At 29.4% G+C, this 25,906-nt stretch overlaps 1 protein-coding gene and 1 long non-coding RNA gene across 3 annotated transcripts in view; one reads left to right on the top strand and one right to left on the bottom strand.

Annotated features, from left to right (window-relative positions):
• Positions 1 to 14,547, top strand: part of LOC142319772 (thioredoxin-related transmembrane protein 1) — a 40,517-nt gene extending 25,970 nt beyond the window's left edge. Inside the window, exons 3-8 of one of the 2 annotated variants that reach the window (XM_075357437.1) lie at positions 2,365 to 2,539; positions 7,800 to 7,901; positions 10,604 to 10,702; positions 11,608 to 11,706; positions 12,217 to 12,333; positions 14,000 to 14,547. In XM_075357437.1, the coding sequence (XP_075213552.1) occupies positions 2,365 to 2,539; positions 7,800 to 7,901; positions 10,604 to 10,702; positions 11,608 to 11,706; positions 12,217 to 12,333; positions 14,000 to 14,080 (673 nt within the window). In that variant the 3' untranslated portion in view covers positions 14,081 to 14,547. The remainder of the gene's footprint in view (positions 1 to 2,364; positions 2,540 to 7,799; positions 7,902 to 10,603; positions 10,703 to 11,607; positions 11,707 to 12,216; positions 12,334 to 13,999) is intronic. The other variant, XM_075357438.1, reaches the window with a different exon arrangement.
• LOC142319774 (uncharacterized) lies at positions 3,363 to 11,362 on the bottom strand. Its single transcript, XR_012755266.1, has 2 exons — positions 11,234 to 11,362; positions 3,363 to 3,937 (listed from the first exon to the last, which is right to left on the bottom strand). It is a non-coding gene; the product is annotated as an uncharacterized LOC142319774 (long non-coding RNA).
• Positions 14,548 to 25,906: the final 11,359 nt, after the last annotated feature.

Raw genomic sequence — 25,906 nt, 5'->3', positions numbered from 1 at the left:
ACAGAAGTATATTTCTTTGTTTTCATTACTAAATCACTTTGTGTTACTAAAGTCTGAAATTTTTCTAAAATAATTTTTGTTTCGCGTATATATATTTTCTCTTTAGCCTTCGGGAATCACCATCAGGTATTAATTACTTCAGAGGATGAATGAGGATGATATGTATGGGTGTAAGTGAAGTGTAGTCTTATACAGTCTCAGATTGACCATTCCTGAGATGTATGGTTAATTGAAACCCAACCACCAAAGAACACCGGTATCTACAATCTAGTATTCAAATCCATATAAAAGCAACTGCCTTTACTAGGATTTGAACATTGGAACTCTCAACTTCAAAATCAGCGGAGTTGCAAATATGCATTCACCACTAGACCAAACCGGTGGGTTTGTTTTGCTTATCTGACTGAAGGTAAATAAACTTAATCTGTTGCTTTATAGTACTTGGCCTGGCAGTCATTTTGGCCGTGACATATACAAGAGAGTACCTGAGGCACTTCTGGTTGAAGTTGCTCTGTTTAAACAGCAGTAATGACTACATAAACAGTTCTGGTGTACAAGTTCAACACGCAACATGAACTAGGGCAGTTGAATTTGTGTAGGTGCTGAAAATTTAGCCCACCAGGCTGGTCTAGTGGTTAACCTAGACGCAAATCAGTTGATTTCAAAGTCATGAGTTCTAAGGTTCAAATCCTAGTAAAGGCAATTACTTAATACAGATTTGAATACTAGATCGTGGTTACCGGTGTTCTTTGGTGGTGGGTTTCAATTAACTATACAACTCAGGAATGATCGACCTGAGATTAAACAAAGCTGCATTTTATTTACTTTTATACATAGCATCCTCATTCATCCTCTGAAGTAATACCTTACTGTGGTTCCAGATGCTAAACTGAAAAAAAAGAAGTGCTGAAAATTTATTCATAATTCAGTTTTCTTTGTAGGATACATTAGTAAGGGATGATTAGGTTTTGTTTTTCTATGGTTTTTAAGTGATTGGTGTATATATGTTATTTATTGGTTGTGTGGGTAGCCTTTATGGTTATCTAGACTACTTATATAAGTAGTAGTTGTGACTGAGACTGACTTGGAACAGTTTAGTATTAATTTATATTAAAATTATAAATATTTTATTTAATTTATTATTTATTTTGTTATTTATAAGTTGTTGTTTATTAGCAACCACTTTGGAACCGTTTCGTTTACGTTGTTTCTTATTGGTTGCCGTCTTTGTTTATTTGTTTTCTATTGGTAGTTTCACCATTATTGTTTTGCCGTTAGCTGTTGTTTATGACATCAATATGTGTTTTGTGTTTAGGATACTGTGTTTGTTGTGTTTATGATTTCAGAAATGTCTGAGACTGAAGGAAAAAAGGGTAAGTTCAAGCTGGTTAAACCTTGCAAGGAGATTACAGAAACAATTGAGGTTAGGCTCAATGACTTTTCATCCTCTTCTGGTGATGAGGAGTTGCGGCGATCAAATAATAATTGAGAAGTTTTCTAAAGGTCGGCTGGAGGTTCAGTCCTGTTAGTATGGGCGTTTGAAGAGAAACACAACTTCTTAATTTAATTTTTTGAAAATTGTTAATGTGCGAGGTAAGATTCTTCCAAAGATCAGGGAACTCAAACCCAGGCTACGGAAAATTGGTTATTAAGCCTGAGGTGAGAGAAGTTGTGTGACATGAAAGTTGACCCTAAAGGCAAGAGGCATCCTGTATTGATTGTCTATGACATAGATCATTGGCTATCTGAGGAGGATTTAATGGCTCTCATAGAGAGCAAAATACTCAGATGGATGGGGCTACATTCAAGTCTGAGTGTTGATTATTATTTAAATCAGGTAGGCGTGAGGCAGAACGCTACCATGGGATTTTCAAGTTTAGTCCTAAACTTGGGCTTTACTGCAGATGGTAGGTTGTTTGTAGACCTTTCTTCATGTAAGGTCAAGGAGTATTTAGATGTCCAGTGCTGTTTTAAGTACTGCAGGTTTGGTCACAGGGCTAAGTTCTGTGAACATCCTGCAACTTTGTGCTCATTGTGGTGATGAAGGATCAGTGGCATCATGGCCGAAGCGGACTGGAATATGTCAAAAGCCAAGGATTTGAAGATGACTTCCACTAAAGCCATAAGGGCTAAGAACAGAGGAGGCGGAGGGTGTCTTCCCCTATGTGGTCAGTTCTGGTATGCAGAGTGAAGTTGTTAATTGTAATTCTGAATATTTCACTAATAAGTTTGGCTTGGCATGCCAATTTGTATAGTTTTTTTGTTTTTGCTAGTTCTAGGTGATGAAAACAGGAAAATTACTTTTAAAGTACATGACTGTCACTTTCTATTTTACTCATGTTGATTATTTTTCCCTATGTCTAGCGTTTGTGATGGTGAATTCCGTCAGTACAGAGGCCCAAGAGATAAAGAGTCATTCATGTCATTTGTTGAAGAACGAAAGTGGAAGGCATCAGAAGCCATTCCAAGTTGGAAGTCTCCAGCTTCTCTACAGATGTCCATTGTTGCCTACTTCTTTAAATTATCACAGTTACTTAGAGTGAGTATGATTGACAGTTTTTTTCCTATTTAAATATATTTATGAATTTATAGTAGAGTTAATTAGTAATTAAAGAAAATGTAAAAAGCAAGTCAGCAAATATTAATTTTCAGAAAAATTAACAATGTTCTAAAAAAAAATCATTACAATACTTTAAATTACAGATTAAATCTAAAATAAATTATGGAGATGTATACATTACAATATTTAACACAAGTAATCTTATTATTTCAAATTTATCATGTAAAATATTGTTTTTCATTTTTACATTTTATTGTGGTTGTATTCCTTGTAAACAGTGCCAAAAGTAGGTTATTAAAATTTTACAGAATATGTCTTTTTTATAATAATAATTTTCTACTCTTGAAACAATAGTAAAAATAGAAGAAAATTATATGCATAACACAGTAAAAACTACAGAATTATGAATTTACTATTTAAATTTAATCATCCACATAAATATGTATTACATATGTATGTCAATATTTTACACTATATCTACACACATTTACTAAAGTCATTACTTTAGTGTGAGTAGAAGAAGTATGCCTATATTGCACCACTTTAGAATGGCCTTTTATTTTTTGGCATTAAAAACTTCTATAAAAAAACTTTTATGCTTAATTAAAACTCTTACCTTATGAAATAATATGTCCATGTTATAAGATATAGGAAAACCTGAAAAATGTCTTGAGTCATTAATAATTATATAATGAGAAAAACTTTCTTTAATTGCACCTTGCATGTTTAAATTGCAGCAGTCATATGCCTAAAATGCACAGTTTTTTTAAATTGTTCTTCCGGAAAATAAATAAACCATAAATAAAAAAGAAATTTTATTTTGTCAAATAAATATAAAAAACAATTTGTTCTCAGATTAATAAATAAGTAAATGAGATTTCTTAAAATGTTAGAACATATTAGTTAAAAACCTAAGGTTTTGGTTTTATACTTAAAATAACTTGTACAAGTATCAAAAAAAGATAGCCTCTTGTTTCCGTAAAGTCAACTTTGAGTATCTAGATGTAAATGAGTAATACCACTTGTCCCAATTTTAAATTGTTAGTTGAATCAATGAGGATAGAATTGGCTTCAGCCATTTTGAAAGCCAATTCTTTTAAATCATTTACAAAGACCAAAAAACATTTTTCCTAGTTCTGAAATATACTGAATTAATTGATTTTTTATTTTCAGGAGGCTACTTCTGGAGCTACCAGAAAAAAAATTAACATTATAGCAAAGTTATTTTTCCCTTCAAGCTCCATTTCAAGGTTTTCTTTAGTACTTTATATGTTCTACAAATGGCGTTAAGCCCAGTATCTCCTTTGTTATTTGCAGATTTGCCCTCTCCGTATCTTTTTCTAGCCGTAGGCTGTACTTTCTGCCTTTGTTTGCCATCTGAAATAAAAAAAATACATGTAAGCTTAAATTGTACCACCCAAAAACTTGGTGCAATTTAGGCAGATTGTATAAGTTCTGAGTTGTCATAGGTTAGAATGAAAATTTTCTATCAAATTTGAGGTTATTTTACTGCTATGTCTAACCACTTTAAGACTATATAGAAATTTTACTAACAACAGGGTGTTGTCAGCACTTTAACACATAAAAATAACAAAAGAAGACAATTTTACAATGTTTTTTTTTTTATAGCGGAGCTATTATGCATATGAGGGTGACAGAACTCAGTGGAGAGACAGATCTCAATCAACTCAGTGGAGTTGAGTTCACATGTTACCTCCTTATATGCAACATCCTTTCGGCGCTATGATTGAAATGCAACTTAAACAGTGGTGCAAATTAGGCGCATTTCCCTTACGTATGTGTATATTTTTATTCCATGATTCGGGGAAAATAAAATAAAAATGATAGTATTTAGGGAATTCTACCTCCTGAGAAATTGTTCACGGCATGTTTAGAAATAAAACAATCATTCATGTTAGTTTATTATAATTATTTTTGTAATGATAAAAATTATAATGTAATTATCTGTTGATTAGGTGATTAATCTGTTTTTAATACATATTTAAACTACTTATTTAGGTCAGAGATTAGCCTGATGGCAAAGATCACAAGTAGAGTGATTAGAATATTCTAATCACATATATAATATTATATGTTAATTTGACCTTCTCATGGCAGTTTCTTTGTTAGAATAAAGATTTTATTTTTGCAATATGTTGCTGTTAGTATCAGTAAAAATTGTACGGCAATTAGAATTTTTTTTTTTTTCGAGTGTGGCCCACTTAATGTGGAAAATTGAAGCACCTTTTATTAATATTTACTCAAACAGTCAAATTCCAGTCTTGCTGAATTGATTGTAGGTACCTGAATTTCCTGATAATTAAAAATAATCGAATTAAAATAGATTAGTTAATTCCATGCAAAAGTTATATGCTGTATTTATTATAATAAAATAATTTGACAACTATTTCTTTATTGGTCAATTGTAAGGTGACTTCAGATATCATTTGTAAAAAGCAGTAATATTATATAATAAATATTAAGTAATAAATCCATCTGAAAATTATCATATTTAATGAGTTACTGTGGTTTAAGCTAATAAAATGTTTAAAATTTTGCTAATGCTAATAAAATTTTTAAAAAGCAGTAATATTATATAATAAATATTAAGTAATAAATCCATCTGAAAATTATCATATTTAATGAGTTACTGTGGTTTAAGCTAATAAAATGTAGAATAAAATATAATTATTCTGTTAAAAAAAGGAAACTTATTCTTGATATTATATGTTTGTCATGTTTCCAACATAAATAAAACATTTGTTGAAAAATCATATTACAGGCTCGATCAGGATATTGAAAGATTGACAATTTAGAATGTTTGTATAATTCCAGTTTATTGGTTTAAAATGTTCATAATTTCAACCAGACAAATCAATGATGGTGGTGGTGGTGGTGGTGGTGGTGTGACAATAGTAAAACAATTAATAAAAAATAGTAAACAAACAAATATTAATCATAGTAATTACAACCACAGTAAATAATCAGGATAATAGTAATAATAAACAGTAGTAAATGATAATAATATTACATGTCAATAACAAACAAATCAAACAATTTAATACATAACATAATCAACAAAGAATAACAATCAATCATAATATTACACATCAAATAATCATAAATGTCAGTAGTAAATAATAAATAGAGATTACACACAAGACAGAGTTTAAAAGAAATAATCGTTTGTAATTTATTCCAGGTAGATAAATAGAAGACCAGAATTCAGACCCATCAACAAAAGAAACCGCTTTTCTTAACACTTTTTAATCACCAGTCTTGTACTAACAAACAATCTTATAAAGTTCACTTGCAAATACACCTTTGCTGTCCACAAATAAAACTACCGTAACAGTTTATTAACAAAATTTAGTACATTATTTCTTTCACTTATAATTTTACTGTAACTCGCCGATAGTATTTCTTATTTACTGGAATTACTCGTGGTGTCACCTTAATCTTACTGTCTTATTGAACTTAATTTACACTGGAAATTTGCTCCATCTGTCCTTCCCATAGAATGCTCTCGCTGACTGATATCTTTCACTCTCGTCTCATAGACCATCCTCGCTGGACTGGTTTGCAGAAATCCGCCAAACTTGCACAACTGCCATACAACTCACATCTCGCAGTCTACAAAAGACAATTGCTAAAGACGTGTTAGCTTTAATAAAAGGGTCTCTTTTATTGCCTCTTTCTGGATTCCTTCCATTATATTTTCTACTACTGTCATAATAATCTGTAGGAATCCGTTACTCAGGCTTGCTATACCAGTCTTGCTACAATATATTAAATTATATCATCACTATCAATTAAGTGTTTAACAGCGACTATTATGTCATCACATGTTATATATAACACTTTTTTAAATTCTTTTAGTATTTTATACTACCTCTTCATATATATTTGTCCTATGCCAGCGTAACGTAAGTAATTCTATAATATCATTCATTTTACTTGACTTTATTGTATTGTATAAAAATTATATACATTTGGTGTTTTTCGTAATCTCCCCTATAAAAAAAAAATCTTTTTACTCCATGGGGTCAGTTAAAACAAAAAATCAACCAGTTGAAAATTAAACTTTTGCTTGACATTGTTAATTAATTTTTGTGTTTATTATTACTAGTATGATTTTTTACAAATTAAGTAAGAAATTGCAGAAAAAGTTTCGGAAATCTGCCTACATAATCAAGAAATAATATTTTTCAAGGCATTTTATTATACAATTAGTTCAGGTAACACGTACAGTAATAATCGTATGCATTATTTTTAAAAGTTACCAGAGAAATTATTCCCTAGTGATTCAAATAGCCACAGTTTGCAGATCTTATTTCACAGTCAAGAGTCATGGAGATCCATATTCATTTTGAAATTCAATAGTCATTAAAAAAATTATGATTTCAGTGCTTTATGAGTTACGCCACTGTTGGCTTAGTACATATTCAGCACACATCCAGTGCAGCAGCATATCCAGTACTGTACCAGTTGTATCGAAGTGTTTATACTCCAGACGCATACAGCGATGAACTTTCTACACGTTGTTGGTTGTGGAATACAAGCATACACACCAAATTTGTTGCTCCAGAGAAATCCTACTAGTTGACATTAAAAAACCTTTTTGGAACATTGCAATATGACACCGCTGTTATATGTTAAAAGTTAAACCCATCAGAAGATGCTCTTCCACTAGAAGTAGTGGCAATTCAACTGTGATCTACTGCTTTGGGTCATCCATATAATGTCCTAAAATGAAAAACTCATAGCACTTGTGAAAGACTCATTTTACTCATACATCACAACTTGACAAAATAAGTATAGCTGACTGTAAGTAAACACATGCCACCTTTATGAGAAACATTTGATGGTACTGGTGACAATAGCTTCCTACATATATCTGCTGCCAGAAGTTGACAGAAAATTGTGGGTTGCCTAACTGTGCAAGAGAGGAATATTCACAAATCTATCCGCTTGTACTTTCTTCAGTATCATAAAAATAATGCTTTTATTGAAAACTGAAGGTCCAAATTTTTTTTTATGAAAAGGTTTTATATTCAAATGTAAATTTAAATAATATAAACTCCACAATCAACTCTCACAATTACCACTGTCACAGATTTTAGCTAAAAATTGTTTCTGTTAAAATAGTTAGTAGCTTTTTTTTATGGAATTCTGCTCTCAAGCTTAATTTCTGTAGTGACTACATTCAATTCATCATTTTTCTTTAAATCTTTTGCAGGCTGTACATACAAGACTGATGGAAGAATATGGGCTTCCAACTTGGGGCTCATATATTATTTTTGCTGTTGCTACTATTATTTTAGGTGCCTTATTGGGATTGGTAAGTAGAATTTTTATCTTTTTTAAAAATTATTATTATCTATATATTTTTTTTTAACTTTGTATTTTTGTAGACATCTATTGATATTTTATTTTACATATGAAACAAGTTATATATCTGTACCATATTCAGATATAAAATTATTAACAAATAAAATATATAAAATATTATAAAAATGTTTAAATTTATTATAAAATTATAAAAAATGTTACAGTTGTAAACGCAGTTAAAAATAATTGATCCATTAAAGAGATTTATTTTTATATTTAATAGCATATGCTTTAACAGCACTTCTAATCTGCTTATTGTCCCCCATAACTGAACTTATAATAACAAATATGGAAAATAATTTTAAAATTGAGAAATGAACAAATGAAGATCTAAGAATTAGAAAAGTTTTTTTAACCATTTTTTGTATTGTATTGTTCTGTATGATAGTTCAAACATGTACAGTCCATTGATAGAAAGAAATACATTGTTTGAAATCTGCTGTTATTGGAGTGTTAAAATTTAATCTAGTTGAGTTCAAAATGAAGAGGGCTTAGGATGTATAAAAGAGGGGAGAAATTTGTAGCAAAATTTTGTAAAGAAATTAATAAAGTTGATTGGCTGTAATTAAAATATCCAGATATAGTTCATTTGATGATGAACAAATATGAAGATGGTTAAACGTAAAAGAAATCAAACATTGGATTTTATTAAACAAATAAGTAAGGATGCACTATATAGTCATTGTTCTTAGTTTATAAGATTAGTTCAGAACAGAAAGAATTCAGAAGAACGTCTAACTGGTAACATGACTTAGAACTCAACCTTTTTGCATCATTAGCAGATAGAAGGTTTTTCTGAAATGTTGTCCAAGTTTAGTTGTGAGAGATAATGGAAGGTGAGATAATAAATGATAATGTTCAAGATAAGCCTAATAGCAGTAGTGTGTGTAAGTGTTGACTGATATGTGCAGTCTGTGCTCTAACACTGAATTGATCAAATTGTTCAGTTAAATAATAAAGAAAATTATCAAGCAGATAAACATACTGATTGTAAAAACAAAGAAAATATGTCAGAAGAAATGAAACAAAAAAGCTGGCAATGGCATAACTTCCTTGGCTTTGCCCATGATAGATTTTTATTTTAAATATGCCATCAGTTTTTAAATAATTATGTACTGTTAAAAATGTAAACAAAAAAAAATAAAGGTATTCAGTAAAAACATTTAGGTCCAACTCCCTATGGTCTTAAGTACAAGGACTGCACTAAATAAAAAAAGGATCTCCATATATTTCACAACAATCTTAGTCGAGAGTCAGAAAAAATAGATAAGAAGAAAAGTTATACAGCATTATTAATTTTAGTTACTGTTCTGGATTTAATAAAAATCATTTTTGTTAAATTAATGTAAGACTGTAGCAGCATCATTTTAAAAAACTGTTTTGACTTTCAATATGTTAAATAATTTTGTTTACTTAACTTTTATTATTTTTTGTATTGGGTGTTTGTGCTTTATTTTAAATAAATTTAAATTAGTTATATATATTCTGATATCAGTAATACATTACTGATATCAGAATATATATTATATAAGGTAATACTAATATATATTATTAAGATGTTCTGATATCTTAATAAATTCTCAGAAATATCTCTTACATATGACATTCAGGATATGAGTAAAGTTTTCTCTGACAAAAAAAATTAATTTATGATTTTATCTATTTTAAATTCAGACATAATAGTCAAAAACATATTTTCAAATTTTACAGTTCCATAAAATCACACTTGAAACTATATTGTGCTGTATTAAAGTTATAATTTTTTTTCAGTAAGGAGGTTATGCTTCTCAAGCAGTGAGGGTAGCTTTGATTTGTAAAATAAATTTATAAAGTTGTATTAAGTTTGCTGTTTTTTTGTTTAGGTTACTAACTGATGGTTTATTTACCATATACAAAAAAAACTTTATAAAAGACTTTATATATATAAAGTCTTATATATAAGACTTTATATATATATTATATTTATATATATATATAAATTATATATATTATAAAATTAATAAATAATATATTATAATATATAATAATATTATATATATATATATATATATATATATATATATATATATAATTCATACAATTAGCACTGAAAGTGCTACTAGAGTGCTAGAAGTAGTTTTGAGAAATCAGGTACTCTGAAACATGTCAATTACTAATGTTGTTAGTGACAGTGTGAAAATAACACCCAAATCAAGAATATAAATATATATATTAGAAATAGATTAGATTATATAATTAGGTATCCTCACTAGACATGGTATTTTCGGCATCAGATAATACTTCTAATTAATTGAACTGTAATGATTGAAGTTTGTAGATTTAGTCGGTCTGACCCAGTTTGGAGATTATTTTTTTTGTTTTATTTCAATGTAGGTTGTACAGATAGAACAGTTTTACTGTAGAGCAATGATGATGAAGCACACTGCCATCTTTTATAGAAAAAATTGTTTTTTTTTTGGATATTATTTTTGGCACTACAAAATAAGCCCTTTCTAAATCTTGTTCAGGTAAAGTTTGATAGTTAAAATTATAAAGTAGCTTGCATATTATAGTAATTATGGTTTTTTTAAGTTGTAATAAATTTTTTTTCAATGATTAGTGTTAATTGATTTTTAATTTGGAGATATGTACTAATTGTTGACTTTTTTGTAGTTATTAGTTTGCATTATCGATCTTATTTATCCACCTAAAGTTGTTGCCAGTATGAATGTGGACGTGTCTAAAGAGAAAGCGGACAGTGGAGAGGAATCTGTGAGTAATATTATTTATAAATTAATCTGTTTTTCTCTACTTGAATTTACTTTTTTGATAATATTATTCTTTAAGTTTTACTTCATTTTTGTAGATTAAAAGAAAAATAATATACTAAAACGTTTCCTTTTATAGTTGTAAAACTTTCTCATTAACAATTTTTTTCTTTAACTTAAATGATTGGTTGTCAACAATAAAAGTCATCCACCAGTTATGCCATTTCATTCAAATGTTTACAAAACATTATTATAAATAAATTAATTTTATCCTCTAAAAATAGACATTTTAATGAAACCTAATTTTGTGATTTGTAGACAGTTTTTCAGTTATGTTAAAATCTGCATAGAAATATTTACATTCAAAATTTACAGCTTTAATAAACTTTTAAAAAAATAAATATATCAAATTGGCAAGATGATTTTGAAGATTGGTTAGTTAAACTGTTGAAGAATTAGCATTACTTAAATTTATTAGTAAATTAATCCATATAAAATATCTACAGCTAAAATAAATTATTGAAATCTAACTTACATGAGAATTTGTCTTTTTTTTAATTGTAAATTAACTTATAATTTGTATATATAATAATATAATATCACAAAACACTGCCTAGAAAATATTTTCATAGAATGAATAAAATCTAACTCGCTTCAAAGTGTATGACTCATTAATTTGCTAATTTAACATCAAGGTCTCAGGGACCTTAATATGCTTTAAAAATGAAGTTCCTGTTAAAATAATTTGCTTGGTTTAATTAAATAAAGAGCAGCTTCTATTTGTATAAATTAGAACTATACATGAATACAAAATTTAGTTTAGTAGTCCTGCTATCTAGACATCTTAATAAAGATTTTTTAATGTCCTTCTTATTTTTTATATCGATTAAATTATCTCTTCTTTAATAGGATGATGACTGGGGGGATGAAGAAATAGTGGATGAAAACTCTGGAGACCAAAAGAAATTTGAATCAGAAGTAGAAGAAGAAGAAACTGCTAAACCTGCTGTAAGTTGTATGAATATTCAGAATTACATTTTATTACTGGATTTTGTTTTCTTTAGTTAAAAGCAAAAAAAGGATTTATTTTAAAATAATAAATATTTTACCCTCATTCATATAATTTGTTGACATTGTGTAACATTTTTTAAACAGCTTTTTTTAAATTTATTATTTATTTAAGTAATTTTGGGTGCACAAATATCTGTTAATTAGGAAAAAACTATTTACAGTTTGATGGATCTTATATATGGATAGGGGTGAAATCATTACATGGCAAACGATTGTAGTCATGTATGTGACTAGCAGTGTCGCGAATAATAAGGATGATCAAATTCTTGTATTCCTTAGGTGAAAACTGTAAATTTAAATTATTTTTGCAGTTAAATAAAATTAGTTATAATCATTTTTAACAGTTTTTATTTGAAATTATTCATAAACACCCACTTACACATTTTAACTGACCAGGGACTGCTGAGTATTATTATTAAAACCATTCTATTACTGGATTTTTCCTAGGATGATTCTGATAAAGAAAAGAAGGTATCGCCGCAGCCAACAGAAGAAGATCAAAACAAACAAAATAATATATCAGAACATAACACCAAAGTTAAGAAAGAAAGAAGTGGCTCTGAAGTAAGTTTTTGTTTTATTACTAGTTATTTAAATAAATTTAAGGCAAGAATTCCCAAGTAATTGGTAAAGTGGGCAAAATTAATGTTTTAAATAGTTTCTTTTCTCATTAATGTACGTTATCACTAAAGTGATGTCTGCATATTATACTTCAACAAAATAAGAAATTTCAGGTTTTTTTCTACATGCATATTTATTTTAAAACTGTTAAATGTATTACAAAGCTGATAGGAATATGTCTATAATGAAATATATAAAACATAATTACAGTATGATAGTACTGTAATTTATATAGTATATAATAGTATTTTATATATATAAATTCATAAAATTTGATATCAACCAATTACTGGTACTTAATTAGTGACTGATTCAGTAAAAGAGTGCACAAATATGAAATCACTCAATTTTTTACTAGATCAAAAAAAATGTAATATGTATTTCTGTTATAATTTTATTTTAATCATTTCTTTCCATAATAATTATTTAAGTTTTTTCTCTGTTGGAGGCCTATGGGAAAACCAGGGTCTGATGTTGCAAAAAACGAAAGAGCTCAGATATCATTTCTTATCTGCCACTCTCTGGCAAAATATGAAATAACTATTTTGCCTCATCTACCCTGCTCTTCAGACTAAGCCCCAGCAGACCGTTTTGTTTCCCACAACTTTGTTTTGGAGGTAATGGCAGACAGATAAGAAGTAATATCTGAGCTGGTTTGTTGTCACGGTGCAACATCCAATTCTGTTTTCCCCACAGGTCTCTTTCTGCATAAATCATCCCTCAAACAAGTGTAAACTTCAATATAGAACTCATTGTTTACCCTTAACATCGCCTTTATGTTAGAATGAAGTATATACATTTTTTGGTCAATCTGATCTTTTCCCCACTCTGTAGCAATTGTACCTTGGTTTCTACATCATTGCTATTAATCCAAGAATGTATTATAATATTTTTCAGAAATTTCTCAGCATTGACACGATCAAGAAGGTCTTGACTTATGTTAATGTGATTCTTTTTCTGATTTTTGGCCAGTAAATGCAATGCATGTGTGGAGATGTGATCAATGTTCAGTTTTTCCATTAACTTGTGTAGCATGATCTTATACCGATGCTCACTTCCTTAGCAATCTGTCTGACAAATAAGCAGTAATCGTCACAAACCATAGCAAAAACTGCATCAGTGTTATCATTTGTTGGCATGGAAGGTCATCCAGGTCAGGAATCATCATTGGCCGATTTTCACTCCCTTAAGTCACAGCTTTGACCTGCTCATACAGTTCTCCCTAACTCCCTAAGTGTTTGTAAAAAAGAATTAAGATATTTCACTTAAAAATTTTTAAAAAATCTGTGGAAGGTTTATAGAATTTGAAGCAAAATGTAACACAAAGACATTGTTCTTTAAGATCTTTCATTTCACGTAATTAAGAATCTGGTTAGAGATAATTAATATATCTGTTTACTCCCAACTGATGTACCTCAAAAACTAGCATGATATATCAAAAGTTGTCACTTGCAAATACTAGTAGTCAAAACTCTGTGTACTGGTTGGCACGTTATCATAAAAGTTAAGATTATAAAAACATTTTTTTTTAACACACTTCATCTTTCCTGTATTCCATTTAACATATATATGAGTAAAAATATTCAAAATTGTTTTTTTGTTTTTTTAGGATGATTTAGAAGAGGAAACTGAAGACTCGGCAGAACAGAATAACCCTGTACGTAAGCGTAAAGCACGCAAAGCAGATTAAATATCAACGAAGATACAATGAGATTGGCTGTTATTTATGTCATAGTAATCCCATTGTTTTTGAATGCACAAAAAAAAACAAAATGTAATGAACTATTTATGTAGCAATTATGTATTTATATATATAATATATATATATTAATTTCGATTTCATAGATCTAATGTATTTAATTGTGCATTTTTATAAGCGCTTAAAAATAACAGATTTTCTTGTGACTATGTTAAAATTACAGTCTTGCAAAATAACTTATTTTTTTACATGTAGAATATTTAAAATAAAGTAAAATATGTTTGATTTCTTATTTAAATGAGACACTAATATAAATTGTGAATATTAAGTATTATTTTTAAATGCGATAAGTGATGTATCACTAAATTGTAAGTATATTTATATTTAATATAATTTTAAGTTAGATTAGGGAAATTGTATATATTGTGAAAATGAATAAAGGTTTTTTTTATTGTTCATTTTTTATAATTAACAAATGTTTGTTTTTATTTCAAAGAATTCCAAATTTACCAGTTTTCTAGCCTAGTGTTTATTATATAAAGCAGATATGGTGAAGTAATACTAAGTAATTTAGCAATTTGTTTTCTAATAATTAATGAAAATAAAAAAGTTGTACATTTTAAATATGTAGTAAAATTAATTTTTTTGGAAATTAGAATTAAAAGCAAGTGCAATTATTATTACTGCTGGATCAACCAGTTGTAGTTGCCATAAATATTTATATAATTTTCAAATATTTTTGTAATTGGTTTAACAGAAAGAAAGAAATCTATATATATATATATAAAATGTGTGGATTTATTTATGTTATCTCTCAAATTTCATTAAATACAAGAAAAAAATACTTTTTGTAGACTCCAGTTGTACAATTGTAGAATTCAATAGTCACTTTGTCGCCATGTTCAGGATAACCAAAGAAGAAATAGTGAAGAGTATAAAAAGATCTATAATATTAATACCAATAATATTGTTGATGCCCTGAGGTAGATAATCCCTACGTCCGGAACACAACATCTATGTTCCACGTCCAGGGCGGCAACAGCTGTACCTTTGTACATCACATATAGCTGGCTAACGGGGTTCCGAGTAAATTCCTCGGTTATGCTTTGCTAAGTTTGACCTGGTTCCAACTTCAGGTCACTAAACGGACTGGATTTTTGGCTACCTGCAGGAAATGGAATAACAAACGTTTTTAGAAATGGATTTATACCACTCTTAGAGCTGGCGATGTGGCGGCCAGGGTCAATGTTATTGCAGGTGTAACGGAGACCCTTCCGTTGTCCACATGCCCCTGCGATGGCAAGCATGTAGCAATGGTGCCCATGTATGTCGGTGCATGGGAGCTCTGAAAGCTTCGGTGAGTAGGAGCCTGGAGTCAGTGCAGAGACTGCGCATCCGCTCTCTGCCAGGACATATGCCGGTTCCACCGGAGTACCGGATAGGACCTCCAAGGTTAGTAGCCCTGGAGTGGGGGTGTACCCCGGCGGCTAGCCTTGCTACAGAAGGGATCCACTGTTCATGAACATTGAACATTCAAACGTGGCAGAGGGTGCACGTAAACACCCTCGTTTAGAAACCTCCGATTCGCCGCAAGCGAAGAGGAAAAAAAGTAAAGAATCTGATAGGATAATGAAAGATGCTGATAGGATCAGTAAAGAATTAAAGAAAAGTCTTTTTGGCTATAGCGCACCAAAGCCAAGATTTTTAATTATTACAAGGGAGAATGGAAACTTTCAAAAAGTTAGTCCATTCCTTATCGCAAGAGAAGTTACAAATTGTGCTGGTGGTCCTGTCAAGGATATTCGTAAAACTTTTAATGGATTGCATGTCGAAACCATCAACGACATGCAAAGCCAGAAAGTTTTGGCGTTGAAGAAGATCGGTGAATTTGCGGTTTCTGTCCAACTGCATAGCACACTGAACTCATCCAGAGGAGTTGTTGTCTGTCGCGATCTTCTTAATTGTATAGAAGAAGAAATTGTACAAGAAATGTCGAGTCAGGGAGTAACTCAATGTCGCAGACTTACTATGAGAAGAAATGGTGAGATTCTTCCTTCGGCCTCGCATGTTTTGACATTTAATAGGCCGAATCTTCCTGAAAAGGTACGAGCTGGCATCCATCGGCTTGATGTACGAGCTTTCATCCCGCAGCCGATGAGATGTTTTAAGTGTCAACGATTCGGACACACAGCAGCAAGATGTGAAGCGCAGGAAATATGTATATGTGGAGAGAAAACACATGAGGGTTACCCATGTAAAGACCCTCCAACCTGCGTTAACTGTAAAGGGCATCACAATTGTCGTTCAAGAAACTGCCCTACATATAAATTAGAAACAGCAATTCAGGAAGTTAAAACGCTTCAGAAGGTAAGCTATCCTGAAGCAAAGAAGATTGTTAATAAGCGTACACCACGACCATCGACTTCTTATGCAGAAGCAGCGGCTGCCCCTTCCACATCTAAAATTAATGTGGAGCAGTTGCTTAACACGATGGCACCAAGTCTTGCGACGATGATTGAAAGAATCATTGATTCAAAGATTGAGTCGACTCATCAGAGAAAACAAAGTAAAGATGAGAAGGCTCATCCCCGGACTGATGCCGTTGACATGAGAGACACACCAGCGCCGTTTAAAAAACCAGCTAAATCTGCGATTGTAAAGTCACCAACTTGTGTAAGAATTAAAAATCTTGATTTATCTGACAAAGAGAAACAGACCGCTCCGTCGTGTAGTCACAAATCCAAAGAAATTGTGACAAGAAAACCTGAATCTGCGGAAACAGAGGTGCAAGTTATTATAGAAAAAGCACCAGGCGCAGATGAAATAAAACCTGTATCAATAGAGCCTCCCAAAGCGCAAAGACCAGCTTCGGTGAGAGCATCTATTTCAGCCGGACCCAGTACTGCAGTAGAGATAGAGTCCGGCTCATCCGCCGCGGAGACATCATCGCACATTAATTTAGATTCTTTAGCAAAGATGCTAACAGTGCTGGTGAAAGTTTCATCAACTGACGTCAGCCGAAGAACGTCGCTGGCATCCGAAATAGAGGAAGATGATGCCATGTCCGAGGCCTCAGATACGCTGTCATCAGAGGTTGAGGCCGTCAGAAGAATGGAGAAACGTAAAAAAGGTTGGCCGAAAGGAAAGCCTAGAAAGTAATTTTATTGGATCAGAAGTTATAAGAAAAGTAAAATATTGATCATTTTTTGACACATGAAAATGTGAAATTTTGAACCTTTTTTTATTTATTTTATTTTTTTTGAAGTGGGATGGGGCTAATGACCAAAGTAGTCGATGCCCCTAAAAACCTCAAAAAAAAAAAAATATTGTTGAGGAGGGTACTCTATGAACAGTTAGGCATTTCATTGATTGTTCATTTATTTAATTTTTTTATTATAGGTATGAATAAATTAAGTTTATTTCTGTAGATATTCATGTAAATGTATAGTTTTTGATGATATGGATTCTGTTCTTAATAGTTTTCGATGGTCAAATGTTGTTTCATTTTTATGTTTCACTAGTTTATTTTTATTCTTTCTACATAAAGAGGTTTAATGTAAGCAGTTTTTGTACTACAATCACCAGCCATATTTATTGATAGGCATTTAATATTTTGGACTCCACTTTTTTTTTAGCAATTGTTTATTTTATGTTTATAATGATGCTATCAGCAATTGAAAAGAATGATCTAACACTTACATTTTCCATATCATCGGTACAACACTACTAAAATTAAATTATAATTAAAAAAAATACAATTGCAGTATATCCTGCCTTATCGTGTAATTATAAGCACTTTTGTGCATGTATTGAATACCACTTGCCCTCAGTGAAAATAACTTTATTTTTTGCTTTCATTGATCAGAGTTATGCATTCTGATTTCACTCCTGAATTTTGATAACAATTTATCAATGCTGTCATTCTTCCTTGGTGTTGGTCAAAGGAACACTCATCTTAAATTGACTTAAACACAACCACAAATAGCTAATGATGAAATAATACTTTCAATGATATGAGGTTATTATTTATGGCAAGATCATATACAATATATACAAATGTATTGCAAGATGTGATTAAAAGGAAAAATTCTGTTGTTGAATTACTAAATGGCTATATGAGTAAGAAAAATATTAAAAAAGATATTGTCATGGCATATATGAAATAATATACTATTTATTAAAATGCAAAGGTGAATTTTTTTTGCTTGATGAAATTCTGTACAGAAACTCGAAGTTTGTGCATTAGTAACATTATATCTTATTTTATATTTGATCCCTTCTTCGCTTATGGTTTTCTGTCAGTAGATTACCTTAACATAATCACTCTGCATACACATGGTTAGGAACTATGTACAATTAACTTGATTATTAGAGTATTTTGTGTTGATACGGATTTGACTATAAACATATCATAGACTATTTATTATTTTGTGCCTGTTTAAAAAATCGCTATGTAAAGCTAAATTTCTTATCGGGTGAAAGTGGAACTTTTATTCCTTATTTTAGTGTAATTCAATTAAACCGAGGACATAGGATCCTAATTAAAAAAGTTGTAATAGATTATTTTAGATCTTTCAGATATTTGTTCGGTCATAAACCTTGGCGTATTACTCAATGAGGATTTATATTTAAATTTTTAATTCACTCACTTCAGTGAAATTACTCATTACAAGTTTAAATGATAAGCACTTAAAGTTTTCAAAAGTTACCTATTGTTGTTATTTAGTTTACAATTTATTTATTTAATCTGACTATAAATATTCTGTATAATATCCTGTTAAAAAATATTTTTAAAATTAAAAAAAACTGTTTTGCGCTGTTCTGCACAAGAAGACTGATTTTTCAGTTACTGATGCCTTCACTATTTCGCACTGATTTCAGCAACACACTGATTTTCAGAATATTAGGCGCACTACATACGTTCCATTAACCAGCTCAAACAAGCATCAAATTTGAACTCTCACTTCACTGTTAATAACTGCATAAGCACGTTTGAAAAATATACCACTACACAGGTAATTTAACCTCGGTTTGAGATTACGTTGTTTGTTTTTGACATTAAATTGAGCGTAACTAAAGAAGGACTCTACCAATCTTCATCAAATTTTCTCATGCACAACTTCAGATACATTACTACAGCATATCTGAATTTCAATGAAATCGTTCTAGTAGTATTGAAGATTTTTGAGCCATAGTATTTTACACATTGGCCTATATATACTATATATATTATATATATATATATATATATATAAAACTCATTTTAAGTGATTGGTATTTTCATACCTCAAAATGTGAAGAAGATTTTTTCCTCAATCTCACCATGCGACTGAAAATTATACCGTACTTTTGTTTGATAATTCAGTAAAAATACTCGACAAGTGTATATATATATATCCCCATTTTCACCAGATTTCAAGCTGTGAAAGAGTTTTCCCTCGACAGACAAACATTACTTTAATAGAAAAATTAAGTTTTAAGTGGAACGTTAAAAAATGTAAAGATTTATATTAAAAAACTATTCTATTCTTTGAAAAAATGTTTAAGATATGGCATCCAAGGAGGATTATATCTCCCTACCCCTGTAAAAAATTGTGAAGTGAAAAGTAAAAACTTTTTTTGCCCCCTTTTCTTCCCCTTTTTATAGTATAAAATAATATCAAACATAAATAATCAATATACTTGACTGTTAAGGTCCAGTCTCACCGCCCATTTTGACCAATCATTATGAAAGTAAAACTGCATCGCTTTTCTATATTCAGAAATAATGTTGCCAAATTTCATTTCATCCAGTCTGCAGATATCAAGCAAAAACCAAGACAACACGCACAGAATTTATCATATTTTTTAGAAATGTCATGGAATTTCAAGTTCTACAACAACCATGATGTACAAAAAGCTTATCAAATTTGTAGGCAGGGCTTCAATCGTCCCCCCCATCGAGCCTTCTTAGGCTCCAGGAAGGAAACTAATATTCCTTTCTGGACTTCCTTTGCATTCATTATTCTCATGCATGTTAGAATAATACTGATTAATAACAATTTAAGTTTATTCAATTTATAAAAACTAACTATGCGTTGTAATTTGTTCAGAGCAAACAGTGTGATAAAAACAGGGCTTAAAACTTCTGAAATATTCAATTTTAGAAAGTCAGCCAGCATCTTAAAAATAGTGGTTATAGCTGGTTACCTGTCTTTGGTACAGGTAAAAAAGTATTTTGGACGGTTCATAGCGTTATCCGACAAACACCAAAGAAGATGACGTCTTCTTTTTTAACAATTTTCTTTGTAAAAAAGTTTGCGATATATTATGGGAAAATGGGAATTTTTAGCATACGGAAAATGTTACGCCTGACCGGTATTCGAATCTGGGACCTCCAGATTAAATGCCGAGATGCTACCACTCAGTCACGGTGATCAGAAGAGTGGGCAGGTTGATGAACCCTCTTGTTTGTCTGAAAAATCTAAAAGAAGTTGACTTGTGTCAGGTAAGAAATTTATAGAACAAAAGAATCATCCGGAAGAATTTTTGAAAGACTTGCCCAAAATGGAATCCCATTATCGCCCACATGATACTGAGAAACTATACTTTGAAACAGTTTGGAACTCAAAGGTGGAATTTTTCAAATATAAAGAAGTGTGCCATTCACAAGAAAGAACACCTTTGAGATTCAATACGTTTGGGCAAATGTTGAAAAAGCTTAAATTTGTCGTGTATCTGTGAAAAAGGATCAGTTCATCTGTAAATCAATTATTAACACAACTAAAGAGGATAAAAACTACATAAAAATTAGAAGGGATGCTAAGAAATAGAAAAAACAAGATAATTTGAGTAGTGATGGGGTTAATGTGTTCACAATGGATTTAGAAAAAGTGCTTCTGGAACTAAACCTTAAAGTTTCAGCTATTATTACAAACTAAAACTGTGTGCATAATTTTACATTTTATAGTTACAAAACAAAAGATTGCTGCTTATAGCATGAATCAGAAGGTGGTATCACCTCCAAGAATTTTCTTTTGTTTGAAAATGATTTCAGATTTAAGGTAATGATTGTATTCTAAAATAAATAAAAATGTATTCTAAAACAAACAAAATGTAAATACAACTTATATTAATAAAAATGTATATTATTAATGTAGGATGTAGGTTAATTTTATGGTTAAATGATATTTAACCTTAAAAATATGTAGTACATTTAATTCTGTCGTACTAATCCAAGGTACGTAAATGTGTCTTTTCGTGTCTAGGTGTGTGAGTGTTATTATAATTTTTTTTTGTTTTACTTTCTCCTACTCCTTACTCCCATAGTTTATACCAACATGTACTCCAATATGTCAATATTGATTGATTATTGTTTGGATAACTACATGAATTACTGAAGATTGCACAGTCTATTCATATCGGAATTTTTTACTTCAATCTTGGTTACACATATGCAAGTCGGTTGCTTGTAATTGACCGGCTATATTCATTACACTGAGTTTGCTGAAACCAGTATGTACACAACAGCAGGGATGCTTGCGTCAGTTTCTTACTAAAAAGTTATGGTAAAAAATAAACATAAAAGTTTTACAAAATATTTGATTAAATTTTTATCCAGAAATGAAATGCAAGTAATACAAATACACTACAATTACTGCATTTATAAAAATTCATTTAAAAAGAAAAAATAGAAAGAATTCTTTTATACTATCAGTTCAAAAGATAATAAATATAAGTAGCATAAGAAACACAATAGAAGGTTCATTTATTTTTTAAGGATTTGAAATTCATTATCAACATCATAGAAAAAAAAATTATACCTTCAAGAAAAAACCGGTCTAGATAAACAAAAAGAAATTGAAGAATAAAACAGCTTTCATCATTTCTAGTTGCAACAGTGAATTCTGAAAATGTGTTTCATAAATTTTTCATACCCACATACAAAAATGTAATTACCACTCATTAGTGAATAGCACATTATCATATTAGAATAAATAGTATTCATTTAAATACGAGTATACATGTTAATATTAAATACACTGATAATCATAATTTTTGTTTCCTAACATGCAATACATGATTTTCATCTGTGTTCTGATGCTGAAAACAAATATGAACTCAAAACTCTCTATCACCCAACATTTTTGAAAATTTCATAGATGTGAAACACGTAAAGAGACTTCTTCTCAATCATCGTAACCTGATAACTAACTGCATTCTTTCAGATGAAGAAGAGCTGAAAAAACAGCCAAGGGGAACTATTGTTGAATTTGAAGTCTCCAATTTAGATTAGAGAGATTAAGTTTTAACAATTTGTTGGAACCCAACCTGTGAAGAATGTTGTGAATTATAATAGAAAAACAAAGTCCCATGAATAGGCACCCTGTCCAAATGTGATAATGACGTAAACATGTGGGTGGAGTGGACTTAATGAATAGTTCAAATAGGCGAGGATGAATTGTGAAGAGAACAAGAAAATGGTACCATAGGTTGTTCTATCATACAATCTATATAACTGTTGTAAATATTTTGTTATACAGGGAGTTTTAGAAAATAAAAGTACCAGCAGTAAACAAAAAGCCCTGTCATTATTTGCTTTCAAACTGGAGATAGCTTAATTATAATGTAAAACTGGTATAAATACAACATTGACTAGAGGTCATACTAGTTCCAGCAAAGAAAAGATTAAAATCTTCATCCAGCTGATGTTCGTTTGGATAAATATAAAGACTGGCCTGTTCATATCAAAAAATAAAAATGTAAAATTTCAAATTATAAAGGGTTTACAAGAGTGAAGTGCACAGTGTTTACTTTACTTGTGTTTCAATAACAAAAATAATTGTTTTATGAAATGTCTTACATTGATGAACATAATTAGACTGTTTATTTGTGAAGATAATGTAGAGTGATTAAAGAATAATTATTCTGTTTGCTAATGGATAGTATTATAATGTTAAAAAATGTCAATATAAATCATTTTAAAAAATTAGCTTGTGGCTTATCAAAAATAGAGTATTAATTTTAAAAAGAAGTGTTTTTTTCTTAAAGTCTTTGATTATAGGCATTAAAAATCTGTTAAAAACGAAAAAATAATTTGAGATTATCTTTAAAAAATATCTAACATTTTTATTCGTATATTTATATTTTGTTTTTTATTTTTTCAAATTTATTAAATTGCATATTTTTAATTACATTGCTGAAAATGATAGTTTTAATTTTAATGCTAAAGTTTCTAATTTAGCATTAGAAAATATTTTTGTAATAAAATTTAACAGTATAAACAAAAAAAAAATAATATAAATAAATAATAATAATTTAGAACATATAAATAATTTAGAACCTAATAGATGGTTCAAAATGCATAAAGTAGCTGTTTGTCAACCATATTAAAAAATGTCTAAATAATTTAAAAACCCAATTTTTATTTTTTAACTATTTTTTTTATAAATTGCACATTTTTTTTTAAATTTGAAAATTCAAATTGTAGGGTTAATAAACAATCTAAATCACTTATTAGCTGTAACATCCATTTTCATAATTTTTGCTGGAGAAGTTTTTATTTATAAGGTGTGATCAAAATTAAATAATAAGTGGGTTGTCTAAAAATTTCTTTTCTAGCGATTTAAGCATTAATGTGAATATTTTAAACATAATTTATACAGAATGCTTCTGGTGACATAAACATCTACATTATAAATTCACTTGTATTAAATTTACCTTTGTAATATTTTCATTTTAATCAAAATAGCTTACAAAATGTTTGGTTTAAATGCATTTATTAACCGCAATCAATTTTTTAATACTATGGAATAAAACACATTAGGGCCTGTAAAAGTTGAACTATAGGAATAGTATATGAACCTGGTTTACTTACTATAAACAGTAATTATTGATAAAAAATTAGAAAATTTATAATTATCGGTAACATTTTAAGTAAACAACAGTCATTATTGTTTCATGTGGTGCTACTGTACTATACATGCAATGGCAACGTCGAACAAAGTTGTTTGGTTCTCACAACAGTGTTGAAATGATGAAAGCTCTGCCACTCATTTACTTTTAGATGTAGTAGGCAATGGAGATAAGTATAATTATTTGCGTTATATTATATTTTGAGTACCTACTCAAATAGAAAAATGTAAATAAATAAAGGTATACAAGGTGAAGTTGAATAGATTTAAATAATTACCTGTATGGTTTTATAACATGTTCATTGTTATTATTAAATATTTTTGAACAAATTTTTGTTATAACAAAACAAATATTGTTTTATTATTCTGATTAAATTATAATATGCACTCACAAAAAAATTTAAGCACAAACCATGAAAGCAAAATGAACTGTTCTGGAATTTTCCTTATAACCAAGGGAAACCATGGTAAAAACCTTGGTCAGAACATCAAAAATATTTTAAAACATTTATTGCACAAAAAAAAATAAACGTTACAATCAGAAATAATTTAAATTCTTCCAATTATATTATGTTCTGAAATAAAATCAATTAAAAAAGAAAAATCTCATATTTTTTTAACATATTCTTGTCAGGAAGGAGCCCTACATTAGTGACCATCAAACATTTACAATTGTCTTTACACATTTATGATTATAAATACAAATAAGAACAAACCCTTCTTTTGATATACAAGAAATTAAGTTTTAGTACCTTAAAATATATTTGTTGGGCAAGGTAAAATTTTTATTCAAAATATTTGTAATTAACAGTTTAAATATTTTTGTTTTTCTTTTGTAGAAGAAATAACAATTAACATATTTACCTAAATAAAAGAGTATAAAAGTTAATAAATGTTTTTCAGTAATAAAATATTTTAAAAACATTCTTAATATAAATTTAACATACAACAAAATCTGAAAGAAATTAAATAAATATAAAAAAAATATTGTACTTGCAATAATAATTAACAATATTACTTTCAATGGCGAAAGAAAAATTCATTTTACATAATATAAAAAACTAAGTATTATAATCTTAATGAATAATTTCTCCACAATATTTCCAAATAAGAATTAAAACATTACAATACATTTAATAATGAAATAAAACATGATTCAAAATCATATATTATTATGTTGTTCATTTTACTTGAAACATTGATTTTCTGTATTCATTTTATAATTATTTACTAATAATTTTATATTTAAAAAATTTCCTAATGATTTTCCATACAATCGTATTACGTCATCAGGAATGAAGCTGTATAAAAATTCAAGCAGATAGAAGAGTTAAAAAAACAGAAATACAGATGATAAGAATTATATGTTAATTAGGTATTTACAATATCTAATCACTAAAACTGTTATACATCATTCTCTTTTAGTTTTACTGTACTTCATTTAGTTTTATTGTTTTATGGTACTTGACGCTTTTAATTTTTAAAGTTTGTTAGTTGACTTTACAGTAATATCGATCAATATAATGGTACAGCTATCATAAAATTTAGTTACGAAGTTTATCATCATGAAGTCTAAATGTATGTTATATGAAATAACTAAATGTATGTTATTAGACGATTTGGCTCCTTAATTCTTGAACCCGATGATCATATGATCAGATCTTAAATTATAAGTGTTATACTTCCTCTGTCGATGATCCTACATTTGATGAAATCTGCAAAGATATATAAATAGTCATTCAAATACTTGCATAAAAAAAAATTGATAAAATAAATAAACCTAATGGATAATGTATCAATCATTTCAGTGAGAAATGGATCAGTCGTGGAGGTCCACATTTCTGGGCACCAAGAACACTTGATATAACACCTTTAGATTTTTTGCATCTAGGGACAGATGAGAAATGTCATATATAAAACAAAT

This window comes from Lycorma delicatula, chromosome 2 (genome assembly GCF_047948215.1).
Source record: "Lycorma delicatula isolate Av1 chromosome 2, ASM4794821v1, whole genome shotgun sequence".
In the NCBI taxonomy this organism is placed as follows: domain Eukaryota; kingdom Metazoa; phylum Arthropoda; class Insecta; order Hemiptera; family Fulgoridae; genus Lycorma; species Lycorma delicatula.
The sequence above is the reverse complement of the archived record's forward strand: the minus strand, read 5'-3'. Positions and strand labels throughout refer to the sequence as shown.